The 17,092-nt window shown below is 44.4% G+C and overlaps 1 protein-coding gene across 3 annotated transcripts in view; it reads right to left on the bottom strand.

Annotated features, from left to right (window-relative positions):
- The window catches only part of ctnnd2b (catenin (cadherin-associated protein), delta 2b), a 102,908-nt gene that overhangs the window by 12,361 nt on the left and 73,455 nt on the right, over positions 1-17,092 (bottom strand). For all 3 annotated transcript variants that reach the window (XM_046359870.1, XM_046359872.1, XM_046359873.1), the window contains 6 exons: positions 13,758-13,971; positions 9,203-9,386; positions 6,576-6,693; positions 3,448-3,633; positions 2,171-2,359; positions 1,745-1,895 (listed from right to left, as the gene is read on the bottom strand). In XM_046359870.1, coding sequence (XP_046215826.1) covers positions 1,745-1,895; positions 2,171-2,359; positions 3,448-3,633; positions 6,576-6,693; positions 9,203-9,386; positions 13,758-13,971 — 1,042 coding nt within the window. The remainder of the gene's footprint in view (positions 1-1,744; positions 1,896-2,170; positions 2,360-3,447; positions 3,634-6,575; positions 6,694-9,202; positions 9,387-13,757; positions 13,972-17,092) is intronic.

Raw genomic sequence — 17,092 nt, 5'->3', positions numbered from 1 at the left:
AATGGCTATAATGTCAATGAAATGCCAATAACGAAATCGCCCTTTGCATGGCTATCAGTAGCGTCAGATTTAGCCAGACATAACATTGTCTTAACATGACTTAAGCATGTAAACAGATAATTGTGGGTTACTACCCTTTATTCTACCAACAAAAAGTTGGGAGTCCGAAGGCCTGCGGGCTCTATGACATGATACACACATCTACTTAGCACAGAGCACCAGCCTGAAACGGCAAGAGCAGTTGCTATGGAGATGCCGAGGTCCAACAGAACATCTCGTTTATTAGAGAGATCAATAGTCTTTTAGTGCTGTCATGAGGAGAATTTCAACCATGTGAACACAGTCCACAAAGAGAGCTCTGCAGTGCACACCCATCTTAGTAGATAAATAGGCTGGTATAGTTTGCTGCAGAGAAGTGCACACATTGTCTATGGGGGCACACATACAGTGCATTCGGAAAGTGCATCCAGAACCCTTGACTTTTTCCACATTTTTTAAGTTACGGCCCTCTTCTGAAATGGAGTAAATCTTTTTTTCCCTCATCAATCTAAACACAATACCCCATAATGACAAAGCAAAACAGGTTTTTAGCAATGTTTGCAAATTTATAATAAATAAAAACATTAAAATATTAATTTACATAAGTATTCAGACCCTTTACTCAGTGCTTTGTTGAAGCACCTTTGGCAGCGATTACAGCATCGAGTCTTCTTGGGTTTGACGCTACAAGCTTGGCAGACCTGTATTTGGGGAGTTTATCCCATTCTTCTCTGCAGATCCTATCAAGCTCTGTCAGGTTGGATGGGGAGCGTCGCTGCACAGCTATTTACAGGTCTCTCCAGAGGTGTTCGATCGGTTTCAAGTCCGGGCTCTGGCTGGGCCACTCAAGGACATTCAGAGAATTGTCCCGAAGCCACTCCTGCGTTGTCTTGGCTGTGTGCTTAGGGTCATTGTCCTGCTGGAATGTGAACCTTCGCCCCAGTTTGAGTTCCTGTGCACTCTGGAGCAGGTTTTCATCAAGGATCTCTCTGAACTTTGCACTGTTCATCATTTCGTCAATCCTGACTAGTATCCCTGTCCCTGTCACCACCATGCTTCAACGTAGGGATGGGCCAAGTTTCCTCCAAACGTGACGCTTGGCATTTAGGCTAGAGTTCTTGGTTTCATCAATCTTGTTTCTCATGACCTGAGAGTCCTTTAGGTGCCTTTTGGAAAACGTCAAGCGGGCTGTCATGTGCTTTTTTTCCTTCTTTTTTTTTTTTTTACAGAGGATTGACCTCCGCCAGGCCACTCTACCATAAAGGCCTGATTGGTGGAGTGTTGCAGAGATGGGAGCATTGGGTTATTGGTCCCCTCCCTGATCAAGGCCCTTCACCCCCGATTGCTTAGTTTGGCCGGGCGGCCAGCTCTAGGAAGAGTCTTGGTGGTTCCAAACTATTTCCATTTAAGATTAATGGAGGCCACTGTGTTCTTGCAAACATTTCTACAAACCTGTTTTCACTTTGTCATTATGGGGTATTGTGCGTAGTTTGATAAAGAAAGCATGTATTTAATACATTTTAGAACAAGGCTGTAATGTAAAATAATTTGGAAAAAGTCACAGGGTCTGAAGATTTCCCAAATGCACTGTATATAAATGCATATGCATGAGCACACTTACATACTCACACTAATGCACACACACAGAAACATGCATGTAGAATGTATGAGTGTACAATATTGATTCACTGACAACTACACTTACCGATGAGCTCTTTGTTTCTGACGTCTAAGGCCATGTTTCTTAAAGCTGTGGCCACGGCACACACCACCCTGTCGTTGTCGATCCTCAGGAGCTCCACCAGGATGGGCAGACCCTTCTCTTTCCTCACCGCCGCACGGATATACACAGACCACTGGAGAGGAGAGGAGAAAGAGAAGACAGTCACACTTCATCATAAAAAACACACATCATTCTGCTCAATATATGGGACAACAACAGGAGTTGTCTACTCCCCCAACACTGTCCAATATAGCATTTCTCCAGTAGTAGCTCATGCTTTCTTAATGTTGCAGTGAGCTAAGAGCAACCAATGTCTAAGGTAAGATCATTTTGACAGTTTGACAATGACAGTGTGACTAGAAAATGGCCGCCACTGGAGCAGCTCTGAGGAGGGAGACCATAGCTTACTGTACTGTGCTGTACCTTCCAGCTGCCTGCAGCCAAGTTCTGCAGAGCCCCGGCTGCCCCCTCCAGGGTGTCTGGGTTGGAGCACTCAGACAAGAGTGTGAGGTAGGGCTTGACGATGGTGGGGTGCCACAGCATCTGAATGCCTTTGGGAGGGTCAGCTGAGTCCGGGAAGGGCCCAACACCATCCCACTGGGTGACACAGAATGGTGGAATATTACTACTATCAATACTACAGGCATAAGATGTGGCATCAAACTTTTTGACAACGCCACTTTAGTTACAGTGCCACTAAAAATAGCTTAAAGGGTGACTGCACTACCTGATTTGGCCTTGTTTTAGATTTGGTTGATTAAGAAATGCTAGTGGCCAAGACCTGTGCTAGTGGCCAAGACCTGTGCTAGTGGCCAAGACCTGTGCTAGTGGCCAAGACCTGTGCTAGTGGCCAAGACCTGAAGTGTGCGACTGCAGCAAAATTGGTTTGACTTTGGTTTAACACAGGCATTACGATCCGGTCGTGTGTAGCTGCACTCCGAAATGTATGATCACTTGTGTGCTGCCAGCTGTCGGCTGGGCAGGATGTGGGCAGGATCAAAACAAACCAAACCTTAATTTACGTTGTGATGCAGTCACGACCACAAGTCTAACAAAACTCTGTTTTTGACGAGATTGATTTTATGACCAAAATTATCCTATTTACACTTTGTAGTCTCTTCCACAGTAGAATAAACGTTTCTGACTCATATCGATGCCACATAGGCTGTTTTCTAAATGAGAAGTTGGTTTTTAGGGGCAGTTGTCTTTAATTATCAAAGAACAATGAAAATATTGAAAACACATAATATGGTTGAGACTTGTGAGACAAGTGAGTCACGCACTGCTTTCTGAATTATTTACTTACAAGATAAACATGATTTAAGAATGAGCATCCAGCAACATAACATCCATGGGACATATCTCACATACTAAATCATCCACGCCGTACCAACTGCATGAGCATCTACTGTATGCCAGATTAGATTATTTGTACCGACATTTCAATCACAATGAATAGCATAATCCAACTCAGTTAGATAATAATCAAACCTCGACTTTGCCAGTTTTTTTTCCCAGCCTTGGCAGTAGAAACCAGAAGAAACTAAAAGACCCTCTTTCAGAACTAAACCCAGTAAATGTGTAATTATCCATGAGATGTAGACCCCCCTCCCTAGCCGGGCTTCCAGCACCACTGCTGTAACATGCTGGCTAATTGCTAACAGCTGCAGTGGAGAGGAACCCACCTGATCATTGGCCTTCTTTTTCTTTTTCTTCTTCCCCCAGCAACCAGAGCTCTCGGCATCCTTGCCGTTGGCATCGCCACAAAGCAATCCGTCAAGCTCGTCTGTGCCTATCTGCTGTCCCTGAGATGTCTCTGCCGCTAGACGATACGAGAGGTTCCTCAAAATGCACACACAGTTTTCAATGGTCTGCAAGGACAAAAGAGGGAGATGACGAAAAGATAGAGGGAGGGAAGGGGGGGAAAGGAGAGAGGGGGAGAGGAGAGAGAGAGAGAGAGAGAGAGAGAGAGAGAGAGAGAGAGAGAGAGGGACAAAAAAAAGAGAAAGTGGGAGAGAGAAAGAAAGAAAGAGAGAGAGAAAGATCAAGAGATGAGAGCAGTGTTTTCATTTGAGGCGTGAGATGTATGCATGTCGGCCATGTAGTGATAAATACAGTTAAGACTGTTAGTATCCTCCAATGGAAGTGGACAGGATGCTGTAAGGATGCTATAAACTGGGGCAAATGCATAAGTCACATATCTGTCTGTTGTTGTTTGCTTTCGAATAGACAGCACAAGCAATGCAATAGGCCATGGCGCCATTGCTTAATGTATGTTGACACTTTTACTTAATGACATCTTACAGAATGCCTACAGCTAAACAAAGCAGATGGCAACCCTTCAATAATACAATTAACAGTGCAAGAATTAAAGAATAGCTCTGTAACTAGTATTTAAAGGCGACCAGTATGTAAAGACGATTGGTACATTAATTGACCAGTCTGTAAGTTCGCAAATGCGATTGGTATAGTAAAGTGCATCTGTTCCTAATGTATGACTAACTCATTGTACTGGTTAGATTGCTGTGCTGGATCCTTGCCAGAGCAGTACAGTAGTGCTAATCCCATTGTAGTGATCATTGAGGCAGAAAATAATGTAGTGGGGTGACTTTGGTCTTGTAAAGGATTTTCAGTGGGATTAGGGCTGACCAGATCTCCTTCAAACTGGTTGGCAGAAAGTAGTCCAGACGTAACAAAGGCCCTCGGAAACCAAACAAAATAGGGAGAGTGTACGTAGAGGAGCTTTACGGTACCATAACCTACTGTATCTCTCTGTAGCAGAGAGGGCAGATATGGAAGGTATTTTATTAGGGAAGAACAGTTTGTCATTGTTATTGCTTGACATCGGGATAATGTAGTATGTGCGTTGCACTGCTCGAGGTCATCATGTACTGTTCGTATGGAGTACCCTGTCCCTTTTTTTCTCAGATTCCCAAGGTATTTTACAAGCCATAAACAGGTGACCTTGAACCACACAGAATCTGACAGTGTGTCAATTTCTCCATGCCTGACCTGTGATTGAATCCGTCCAATAGTTGAACATTGACTAGTACGTATAAAGGATATAATCTCAACATAATATACACAGGCGCTGTTTGTATTATCCTAAATAATACATTTCAAATCATTAACTCCATAGACTCTGAGGAATTCATTCGCAGGAAATTGGACATCTGGTATTGGCTTTTGGGAAAGGACCAGTGTAATCAGAGCTGGTGATGATCTTTGCTAGCCAGACTGCACAGTAGATTCTCCCTATCTCTCTACGCTGTGCACCAGCAAGGACAGGAGAGGTGTTAAGCAACTAAATCCTGGTAAAGAAGGTCATTTACAGGGGATGAGGAGGTGGAGAGAGTCAGGGAGGCAACCATCAAGACACACCGATCCAGGCGCACAACGTGTTTTTATAGTTTTATTTGACTCCTATAGCAGTCAATACAAACTGAAACCCATTAACATACAACATATTAATCGATAAGAGAAACAAAATACAACAATACGAGTGAAAAAAATAAATGTAAATCAATAATGTCCTGTGGTCTTAAAGTGACTCATTCATCAATGAGCAAAATATGGGATTGGTGACCTCATGTACCATTCGGTTCTAGACTTTAGCATAGTCAGATTGTTTAGGCTGCGTGTTACTGTGATTTTGTCAAGGGGAAGCCAGTCTCTGAAATGAGAGTTTAGGAGGCTGACAGTGAAGTCAGAGCTGTCTGTCTTTCATGAAGCCGGGGAAGGGACAGGGTCTGAAGTGCCTCAGTATAACTGGAGTACCCTCCGAGGATGGTGAAGCATGCGCTCTGCTGAATACGCTCCAGGTCATCAGACTGGTCCTGGGTCAGTGAGCCGTGCCAAGTAGGAGTGGCATACTCCAGGGTGGGACGTATGTAGCTGGTGTAAATGTTAACCAGGTCTTCCTACGACACATGGAACCTTTTAAGGCGGCAAAGAGAAAAATAATTCTGTTGCTCTTGGTTACCACTGTAGCAACCTGCTCGCTCCATTGTAAGTCCTTCTGTACCATTAACCCTAAAGTCTTCACACTATCACACACTTTGAGATCCTGGCCCTCATTCCAGAGAGGGCATGGGACAGGTGGATTTCTTGTGAAGGTCACTGATAGGATTTTGCACTTGGCAAGGTTCAGTGATATTCTGCTTTCATGTACCCATGTGTTGAAGTTGTTCAGGGGCTGTGCTGTGCTGATGTTTCCTGTTGTACACGTGTGGACCAGATTTAGATCGTCCACATATTTCCATCTATTGTCGAAATCACAGGCTGCACTGTCTCTGACCAGAAGGAAGATGAGAGGGCCCAGAAGAGTTCCTTGAGGAACACCTGCCAGTCTGAGAGGCTGTCTTGGTAGCGTACCTGTTGTTTGTGGTCGGTCACAAAACTGCAGAGCCATGGTGTGAGGGCAGGTCTGACACCCAGTTGGATTAGTCATTCAATGGTGATGGTGTGTACGATTTTGTCAAAGGCCTTGCAGAAGTCAGTTGTGGTGAGGGTGGTTATGGTGGATAGGATGTCTGATTGCTTATACACTTATAAACAGTCCAGGAAGCTAACAAGTGTGTGGATAGATTATATTTCTGGTCTGCTTCCAAACTGTCTGGGGTCTATGCTGGGCGTTATGTCTTCGTTTCATCTAGGTGTCACCGAAGCTCTCAGAAACTTTTGATAGTTATGGTGTGTGTGTGTAAGTGAGTGTGTTTTGTATTGATAGGCCGCCTCTGTCTGTCATTCCCTCAGCGTCATGTTAAAAGAGTATTCTTTATGGGAGGAGATGAAAGGAAACACAAAGTCAAACCTTGCTATCGATCTCGCTGCTGCCCAAGGCGGTCTGGATCACGTAGAGCAGAGCGTCAGTGAGGCCCTCGCACTCCCTCATCCTCCTACGAGCCTCCTCCCCCGCCGAACTCACATTCCTGCAACAACAGACACATTTCTCTTCAGCAATGTATCCCTGTTATATTGTACTGTAGCTACAGGTATTTGAGTTTAATTCCAGGCCTAAAGTTATACATCTTTACTTACTGTTGTCATAATTGCTCAAAATCAAAATCGGTCTTTCGGATTGGAAGTTAAAACAGGTGTCCTGACTCTCTGTGGTCACTAAAGAGGCCATTGCACTTATCGTAAGAGTAGAGGTATTAACTCCGGTGTCCTGGTTAAATTCCCAATCTGCCCCTCATACCATCATGGCCACCTAATCATCCCCAGCTCCCAATTGGCTCATTTATCCCATCTCCTCCCCCCTGTAACTTCCCAAGGTCGCTGCTGTAAAAGAGAATAAGTTCTCAGTCAACCTACCTGGTAGAATAAGGATACATAAACATGAATAAATTAATGAATGTAGGCTATAGCTAAATGGTGTTAACGATAGTATAGTTTGATGCCATGACAAGACTGGCCCATCAGCCCCATTTCAGCTCATACTACCTATATAGTGTCCGGCTTTTGACAAGGGAATAGGGTGCCATTTGGGACACAGTCTCTGTCCTAAAGAGCTCCTCTCCGCTGCCCTTTAAATGTCAGGTCACTATGAGTCTGTAATGATGCAGACAGCCTTGTCTTATAGGAGACCTCTAGATGGACACCATGGCCATTATCTAAGGGTGCCTGCTGGTGGAGTTTGGGGCCAAAAGACAGGGAGATTATTGATGGCCTGTTTGTGACCCCATCAGCACCTCCAGCACTTTGTAATGGGCCTGATGAACAAAGCCGGCCATTGATCAATCTAATCTATGTGTATCTGTTCTGTTCTGTTTTTTTCTTTTCTTCCAGTGATCAATGAGTTGACCATAGAGGGGAGAGACAGGGTCTAGGAGGTGAGACACGGGGTCCTTTATCAGGTCGTTCCAACACAAACAGCAACCAGGGTAGACCAGACGCAACAGATGACCCCAGATCTGAAAGGAAATTATACAAAAAAGGGAACATAGGTTTGTTGACTCTTTCGTGAGCATGGGTGTGAAAGATAGGGATGGTGAGTATGTTATCTTGCTGATCAGTCAGAGCCATGGTCCTATTGGCAGACTTTCTCCCATTACACAGCAGTTGATGCCTGGCAAAGAGGCATCCTGTGGAGAATGAAAGTCAACTAGTGTGTTGCGTTGCTCCCTGTCAGCCATGGTGATTCTGTTCTGCCAGAGTAAGTGTCACATGATGAGGGACAAATGTGTGATGAGGCGGCAGGTGGCAAGGCATCTTGGTCCCGCACATTAAACATTCAATCAAAGCCCCTGTTCTGTTCTGTTCTGTTCCTTAACGACCCATGAAACAGATGAATTAGTCTGCTCAGCTCAGGGATTTACTGTAAAGTCAGCCATCCCTCATCACAGGCAGACATTAAGACTCAGCACATTTCACTTTACAGCGGAATTCCTCCCACTTCACGCTGCTGCACTGCTGATTGGTTGTGCTGCAGAGGACTACCTGTCTGGGTGCCAATGGGAATGGAACATGTCCCCACAAAGCCCGACCTCCCTTTCATTAATCACTTCCTGCTTTGAGAAGGTAATGTGTGCATATTAAAATAGACCCCAAGCCTTTGTTTTCTTTCCATCAACTATTAGCAGGTAATACCACAACAGAGAAGCGGTGACATACTGCACAGAGAGGGTAATGCACTGTAGCTAAAATGATTAACCCCAGAATGAGCAGACAGGCAATGTATTTGCTAAGATCTCATTATTCTCCTTCACAGACGCTTCTCCTGCTGGTATGCAGGGGACGAGGTCCCAGATATCAAGAGTTGAAACACTTGACACACAGCCAATTGTCTTCCGATGCCAGCGTTATAACCAGAAAGCCCTTTGACAATATTCCAGAACTATAGAATGCTTTAATGCAGAGCAGGCATCTTTAAGCCTCAAAGAAAGCTGACATGGCGTTTTCACACAACATCCCTCATAATGTGGGTAATTATAAACATGATACATGGGTTCACATAATCAGTCTGACACTTGGCATTCATTGTCTGTGATAAAACTTCCTTGATCAATAACCCTCATTTGTCAAGTCAATATTCATAATGAGAACAAAGCTTCCAAAGTATTCATGTGTGAAAGAGCAATGTGTTACATACTGCATTACCAACACAAAGGAACAAGCCAGGGATCGACAAAGCAGGAAGATATTGACCTGGTAGAAGCCGACTGCTCTCAGTAATATCTACCCAGAGAAGAAGAGTTCAAGTTCCCAGAAGAGACCTTACCACCCATTGCATGTAAACTCAAGAGTTAACATACCCTGTCATGACTTGTGAACTTTAACCTCTGCCCCTGCCACTGTGCTATCGCTCCTGCTTTGCTTTGGGGTCTATGATGGGTAACTGTAAAGGACTTTAGTGACAACTGCTGATGTAAAAAGCTAGCAAATACATTTGATTGATTGATTGATTGATTGACCCGAGGGTCTAGTAAGAGTACTGACCTGAGGCAGCCAGTGGCATTGCGGAGCACCTGGGAGGAGTGCAAGTGCAGCTTGCGGTCCTCCTGATGGGGCGAGGTGTCCCAGCCCGAGTGGGGGATGATGACAGCGTTGGTCAGCACGGCCAGAGCATCCTGGATAATGGGCATCTTCAGGGCATCACACGACGACAGGTTCCACAGCACACCTGAACACAGAACATCAGATAAGATAAGATGTTGACGAACAGTGATTTAACGTGGGAGAATGGTCAGGAGGTATATTGCGCAGATGAGAGTGGAAACTGTGCTGAATCGTACAGACTTTGTGAAGAAAAAAAGTTTAATATACCTCCTCTGAAATTGAAATAAGGATAATGTGTGACAACATTTTTCGAAACACTGAAAAGATACGGTAAGATTCTATAAATGTTTAATTACTTGTCATGCATATGTTCACAAAAGAGCATATTGCAGCCCTTAGTTTTGATTTAGTGAGAGGCCGTCATGATTGTGCAATAAACTGGTCACCTAGGGCTTCAGAGATTTGGATAATTTTTTCTGTAATTTCATGTGCAACCAGCCAACCTACCAATTACATTCCAAGCCAGCGGCTTTGGCACAGACTGTATGCGTAACCTACACAGAGACAGGGAGGAAGCTCTCTCTCTCTGCAGCTGGGCTCTCCTCTCTCCTCTTTAACCACACTGACTACAACTTCAGTCTTCCTCCTCACTCTCGGGTGCTTTGCTGAACACTGAACAGAGGCACTACGTGTCCACAGAGAGTATCTCACATCCCAGTTTACATATGACTTCAACTGAACCTGAATTACAGCAGCTGTATGATGATACCAAAATAACATTCCTCATAATACACTGAACAAAAATATAAACGCAACATGCAACAATTTCAAAATGTTACGAAGTTACAGTTCATATAAGGAAATCAGTCAATTGAAAGAAATTAATTAGGCCCTAATCTATGGATTTCACATGACTGGGAACACAGATATGCATATGTTGGTCACAGATACGGGGTGTGGATCAGAAAATCAGTCCGTATCTGGTGTGACCACTATTTGCCTCATGCAGCGCGACACATCTCCTTCACATAGAGTTGATCAGGCTGTTGATTGTGGCCTGTAGAATGTTGTCCCACTCCTCTTCAATGGTTGTGCGAAGTTGCTGGATAATGGCAGTAACTGGAACACGCTGTCATACACTTCAATCCAGAGCATCCCAAACATGCTCAATGGGTGACATGTCTGGTGAGTATGCAAGCCATGGAAGAACTGGAACATTTTCAGCTTCCAGGAATTGTGTCCAGATCCTTGTGACATGAGGCTGTGTATTATCGTGCTGAAACATGAGGTGATGGCGACGGATGAATGGCATGACAATGGGTCTCAGGATTTCATCACAGTATCCCTGTGCATTGAAATTGTCATCAATAATATGCAATTGTGTTCATTGTCTGTAGCTTATGCCTGCCCATACCATAACCTCACCGCCACCATGGGTCATTCGGTTCAAAACGTTGATATTGCTGATATCACCCACATGACGCCATACATATTGTCTGCAATCTGCCCGGTACAGTTAAAACCGGGATTCATCCGTGAAGAGCACACTTCCCCAGCGTGCCAGTGGCCATCAAAGGTGAGCATTTGACCAGTTGTTTTCGACGTCGAACTGCAGTCAAGTCAAAACCCTGGTCAGGATGACGAGCATGCAGATGAGCTTCCCTGAGACGATTTCTGACAGTGTGTGCAGAACATCTTGGGTTGTGCAAACCCACAGTTTCATCAGCTGTCTAGGTGGCTGGCGTCAGACAATCCCGTAGGTGAAAAAGCTGGACGTGAAGGTCCTGGGCTGGAATGGTTACATGTGGTCTGCGGTTGTGAGGCCGGTTGGACGTACTGCCAAATTCTCTAAAACAACATCGGAGGAGGCATATGGTAGAGAAATTAACATTCCATTTTCTGGCAACAGCTCTGGAGAGCATTCCTGCAGTTAGCATGCCAATTGCACGCTCCCTCAAAACTTGAGACATCTGTGGCATTGTGTTATGTGACAAAACTGCACATTTTAGAGTGGATTTTTATTGTCCCCGGCACAAAGTGCACCTGTGTAATGATCAGCTTCTTTATATGCCACCCCTGTAAAGTGGATTAATTATCTAGGCAAAGGAAAAATGCTCACTAACAGGGATATAAACTATTTTGTGAACAAAATTTGAGAGAAATAGGCTTTTAGTGAGTATGGAACCTTTTATTTCAGCTCATGAAAAATGGGACAGTTGCGTTTATATTTTTGTTAAGTATAATAAAAAGACAACCGAGTCATGTGTCACCATAAATTGCTTTCAATAGGATGTGGTCGGAACATTGTGACTGCCATGGATGGTGTTAAGGGGTGAGCAGCCGCTGTCAGCCAAAGGTCGAGATACACACACACAGCACAAGAGCTGGCCAATTATCTATAAGAGGAGAGAGGAAGGGGGAGGAGGAGGAAGAGGAGAGGGTCCTTCACTCCACAACACTGTGATTTGTTGAGAGGGCTCACACACACACACACACACTGTAATGACCTTGACAGCTGGCCCAACACATTATAATTCTTGTTGACCTTCACCGTGTCATGTCCCTCCCAGGACACTGTAGCATTTATGATTGCAATTACCAGTGATGAGGCAGACAGTCACTCTTCACCCGTTCCTCTCACAACAACAATGTAATTACACAGATCTACTTTCGTCTTATCAGTTATGTTGGGATGTTGTCCTTGTGGTCTGCTCTGCATCTAAATAACTAGCTGCGTTGCTCATAATTAGTGGAGACAGTAATCTTACAGAGAGCATCACTTTACCGCGCTCGGGGGCGGCGCACAACATTTCTGTGTTTTCAAAAATGAAAGGGCTGCTGCCTAGAGTGGCGGCAGGCTCGGCGCATAATAACTACCTATAACATATTTTTTTTTTTTTCGCCTGACAGATGAAAGAGGTTAATTGCCTCAGCCTTACATCATCGGGGAGGAAATGCGGTGCGGGGGGGTGCTAGGTGGGGAGCGAGAGCATCATTACATGGGGAGAAAGTGGGCCGTCTGCAGAACTGGACCAAAATTAACTCTACAGGGGGCCGTGGAAGGTGAGGGCACTGTGCAGGTTGTCAAGGTGACAGAAATGGAATTTGAGGAAGGAGCCTGTTGTTTTTATGTGGTTCAGGTGAGGCAGCCGCCGTGTCGTGAGCCCGCAGTCAAGTGGCAAAGGACTGATTCAGTGCAGATGACGTTCTAATTAAATCAGCCTCTCTATAGTGAGCCACCAGGGTACCAAATGTACACGGAGTGTACAGAGCATCCCCGTATGTCTATGAATTGTTGTCTGTAGATGGCTGTACATTTCTACATTTCAATCTCATCCAACTACTCTACTTTTCAATTAATTTACTCCAAGAACTACAGAAGGACAACTTGATTAACCATAATCCAGTACGACCACATCTCATCCACCCCTCCACTAAACTAGACTAATTGCGTCCGGGCTGTGTAAGTGCAGCAACATGGGTCCCTGATGTCACTTGGAGTCCAGGACACAATCCACATCTCTAATCTCAGGAGACAAGAAAGCTGCCATTTAAAAGAGCTTTATTCCCGCTAAATAATCATCTTTAGCTCCCAAGGGGGTTGGTTGCTAGAGCAGCAGAGAAAACAACAACCTGGCTCGGCTTCCTGTGATGTCATAAACCGCCGCTACCGCTTCCCTAAGTAAGGTTGCCTCCTGGCAGTCGGTGGCACAGGGAAGGCTGGGAGATGGAGAGAAACGGGTAAATAGTCCCGTTAATCCCTGCCCAGTCACATGGAGGGGAGAGGAGGCGCAGGCGGTCACTGTGACTCTGATTTAAACAGCCAGAAGAGAAGAAGTGAAGAGGCAGAATTCCTCTGGGCCGGGAAGGTTTTCTGATGCCTGATTAATTTGTGACAGGAGGGACTCTGTGTTCCGTGCGTTGAACTGCTTTCTCATTTATATGGTAATCTCCTTTAAGACAGCACCAGCACAAACCGTTTATTTCCAACGCATTTCCAGGCTCAGAATCCTCTCTACAGTAAAAAATAAATAATAAAATAATGCCCTCTATAAACATGACTAGGGGATTTAACCTCTCACTTGTTATTGACTAAGTACATTTAGGCAATGTTTCAATTAGAACAGTGCTCCTTTAATAGATAATAGCACCATGCAAGTATTACATCATATTGTATTTAATAAAATATAGGAATTTTCTATCCAGTAAGTCATTTGCGGATATTAGTTTTAACCACTGCTTAACCACCACTAAGGATGTTGATGTGAAAAGTCCCTTTGTGATTCTTCACCACTATAGCCTTCAGTAGTTGTTAGTTATCCAGCTCCCAGTACCAATGTCCTGTTAAATTCAGCTTGTGTATAAACTCTAGATATAAGCATCCAGGTAAAATGCTTAATAACTTTCTATAAGCAGGGATGAGCCTTTATAATGTCATATAGCAAGGCTATGTTATGTCTCTCTTTGTAAAAACGTAGCACCAAACTCTGTTCACCTGTAAGCAGCTCCCTGATCTCCACATCGGTGGTCTTCCTCAGCAGGCGGACCAGGGCTGGGATCCCGCCGCAGTTCTTCAGGGCGATCTTGTTGTCATCGTTGGCCTTTCCATACACCAGGTTTCTCAGAGCACCACAGGCGCTGCGGTGCACGTCGGTCATCCTGTGATCCAGCAGATCCACCAGCAGCTGGATTCCTCCCTGCCTTCGGATCTGGTGAGAGGAACAGGGAGAGGAGAGAAAAGGAGGACGTTAGTGGATCATAACGAATCGATCAAGACTAGATCAAAATGAATAGATAGACAAAGAACAGTACAAACATGCATGCAATAGTGTAGCTAGCTACTGTTCTATACAGTTCAATTTTACAAACTGTCTGCCACAGAAGTCATCTGTAGTTTTCAGTATTGACAACTGGAGGCATCCCTTTGAATCCTGTTCTTTATTTCACTCAGGTACCTTTCCTCTATAAATCAACTAGAGCCAGATCAGACAGTTCCTTCCTCCCTCATTACTCTAGAGCAGGGGTCTCAAATCCTACCCTACGAGGTCCGGAGCCTGCTGGTTTTCTGTTCTACCTAATAATGAATTCACTCATCTGGTGTCCCAGGTCTAAATCAGTCCCTGATTAGAGAGGAACAATGAAAAGACGCATTGGAAGTGGCTTCGAGGTCCAGAGCTGAGCTTGAGGGCTCTAGAGTCACATGGCTGCATATTAGTGCTGAACGATTAGTGCTTTTTGAGGTCGGTTCAGTTTCGGTTCGATTATAAAAAATATTTATGTTTTATTATTTACATTAAACGCGCTATGCATTATGTGGGTTGAATGCTGTAACAACATAGAATAAAACAAATAAATAAAAGTCCCATGATGGTAGTGACTGCCTATTACTGCTTATCACTTATTAATCATAATTTATTCACATTACTTTACTTTAATAAAATGTTATACATTTGTTTATTTGATGACTTTATTATTTAATTCCAAAGCATCATCTCATCTCTATAGAGCTGCTTCCTATGCTGTCTGACAAAATCACTATTTTCATCAAAGTAAATAAGGCATACTTATATGAATGTTTAATACCAACTATCAATCTCTTAGATCATGTATTTTCAGGTAGAGATACTTTGCGAAGCAACAGCTGCTCTCTATATTACCTCACGATCGCGAATTCTTCTATCTTCCGTAGCACGCGTAAAAGAAACACACACCGGACAAGTAGATACGCAATGGATCATGGTCATTGTAGTTCATTAATCTGTTTTCTGCGCTAAACTATGTATAATATTAGCCTGTTGGAAACTACAACTAACTCTCAACTACATAGCAAAGTTTAGACTGGATTGGTTTATCTCTAGAAAAACTGCCATGTGTGCATTGAGCTCACAGAAAAAAATAACTAAATGGAATTCAAATAATTCAACCAATGTCGGTCAGCTGTTTAAAAATGAAAAAATAACAGACATTTTGGTTCATCTGCACACAGACAGACAGGCCAAGGAAACACTGTCACAGAGCGACAGAGGACAGAGTGACATATTGACAGAGTGACAGAGGAAGTGAGATAAGACGACCAGGTAGAGTGTCACAAACATACGTACAGACGTGTGCGTACGCACGCACACCAGGGGAGTTGTGCCAACAGTCAGCAGATGTGCTGCTAGGCCCAACAGAATGGATCAACACTGCTGCTCTTGCTGTCCATCTCAACTCCAATTAAACACAGAGGAGAAAAACCATTACAAATCAGAGCCTGTTTATCTGGGTGCTCTGTTGGCAAAGGTGATAGACACTGGCTCACAAGATTGCAGGCTACATACTGTACATGCTGCCATTACCCAGTGCATGCTGTATATTCCCTTCTGTTTATGAAGACACTGACTTACTATACAAATGTCCCTCCTTCATCTCCATTGCTCTACTGTTACTAAAATAGAGTGCCCATTATATAGTAATTTCCTTCACACAGCCTTCTGCTCCAAAAATAACCAAGATACTGCTAGGCGAGACAAAGTACCATGATGACACACACAGCTACAGTGCATCGCCTCGAAGTACTATAAATACACGACATGACCAGAAGTATGTGGATACCTGCTTGTCGAAAGTCTCATTCCAAAATCATGGGCATTAATATGGAGTTGTCCCCCTTTTGCTGCTAATACTAGATGTGGGAACATCGCTCTGGGGACTTGCTTCCATTCAGCAACAAGAGCATTAGTGAGGTCGGGCACTGATGTTTGGCGGTTAGGCCTGGCTCGCAGTCGGCGTTCCAATTCATCCCGAAGGTGTTCAATGGGGTTGAGGTCAGGGCTCTGTGCAGGCCAGTCAAATTCTCCCACACCAATCTCGACAAACCATTTTTGTATGGACCTCGTGCAAAGGAGCATTGTCATGCTGAAACAGGATAGGGCCGTCCCCAAAGTGTTGCCACAAAGTTGAAAGCACAGAGTCGTCCAGAATGACATAGTATGCTGTTGCGTTAAGATTTCCCTTCACTGGAACTAAGTGGCCTAGCCCGAACCATGAAAAACCGCCCCAGACAATTATTCCTCCTCCACCAAACTTTACAGTTGGCACTATGCATTGGGGCAGGTAGCGTTCTCCTGGCTTCCACCAAACCTAGATTCGTCCGTCGGACTGCCAAATGGTGAAGCGTGATTCATCACTCCAGAGAACATGTTTCCACTGCTCCAGAGTCCAATGGCGGCGAGTTTCACACCACTCCAGCCAACGCTTGGCATTGCACATGGTGATCTTAGGCTTCAGAGGCAGTTTGGAACTCAGTAGTGAGTGTTGCAACCGAGGATAAACTATTTTTAGACGTTACAGCACTCGGCGGTCCACAACTGACTGAGCCGTTGTTTCCCCTAGAAGTTTCCACTTCACAATAACAGCGTTTACAGTTGACCTGGGCAGCACTAGCAGGGAAGAAATTTGACGAACTGACTTGTTGGAAAGGTGGCATCCTATGACGGGGCCACGTTGAAAGTCACTGAGCTCTTCAGTAAGGCCATTCTTCTGCCAATGTTTGTCTATGGAGATTGCATGGCTGTGTGCTCGATTTCATACACCTGTCAGCAATGAGCTGAAATAGCCGAATCCACTCATTTGAAGGGGTGGCCACATTCTTTTGTATATATAGTATATCACTGTATGTGTGTCTATATCTGTGTGTGTGTGCCTATATGTGTGATTGCCAAGGTGTGTGCGTGTGTGTGTGTGTGGTGTGTGTGTCTGCCCATGCTGCCTGTGATATATCTGTCTGAGAGAGGCGATGAGATGAGCATCAGCAGTGTTCCAGGAAAAGGTATCCGCTGACCTAATGAC

Source organism: Oncorhynchus gorbuscha, linkage group LG08 (assembly GCF_021184085.1).
Source record: "Oncorhynchus gorbuscha isolate QuinsamMale2020 ecotype Even-year linkage group LG08, OgorEven_v1.0, whole genome shotgun sequence".
NCBI classification, from domain to species: domain Eukaryota; kingdom Metazoa; phylum Chordata; class Actinopteri; order Salmoniformes; family Salmonidae; genus Oncorhynchus; species Oncorhynchus gorbuscha.
This window is presented reverse-complemented; position numbering and strand designations above follow the sequence as displayed.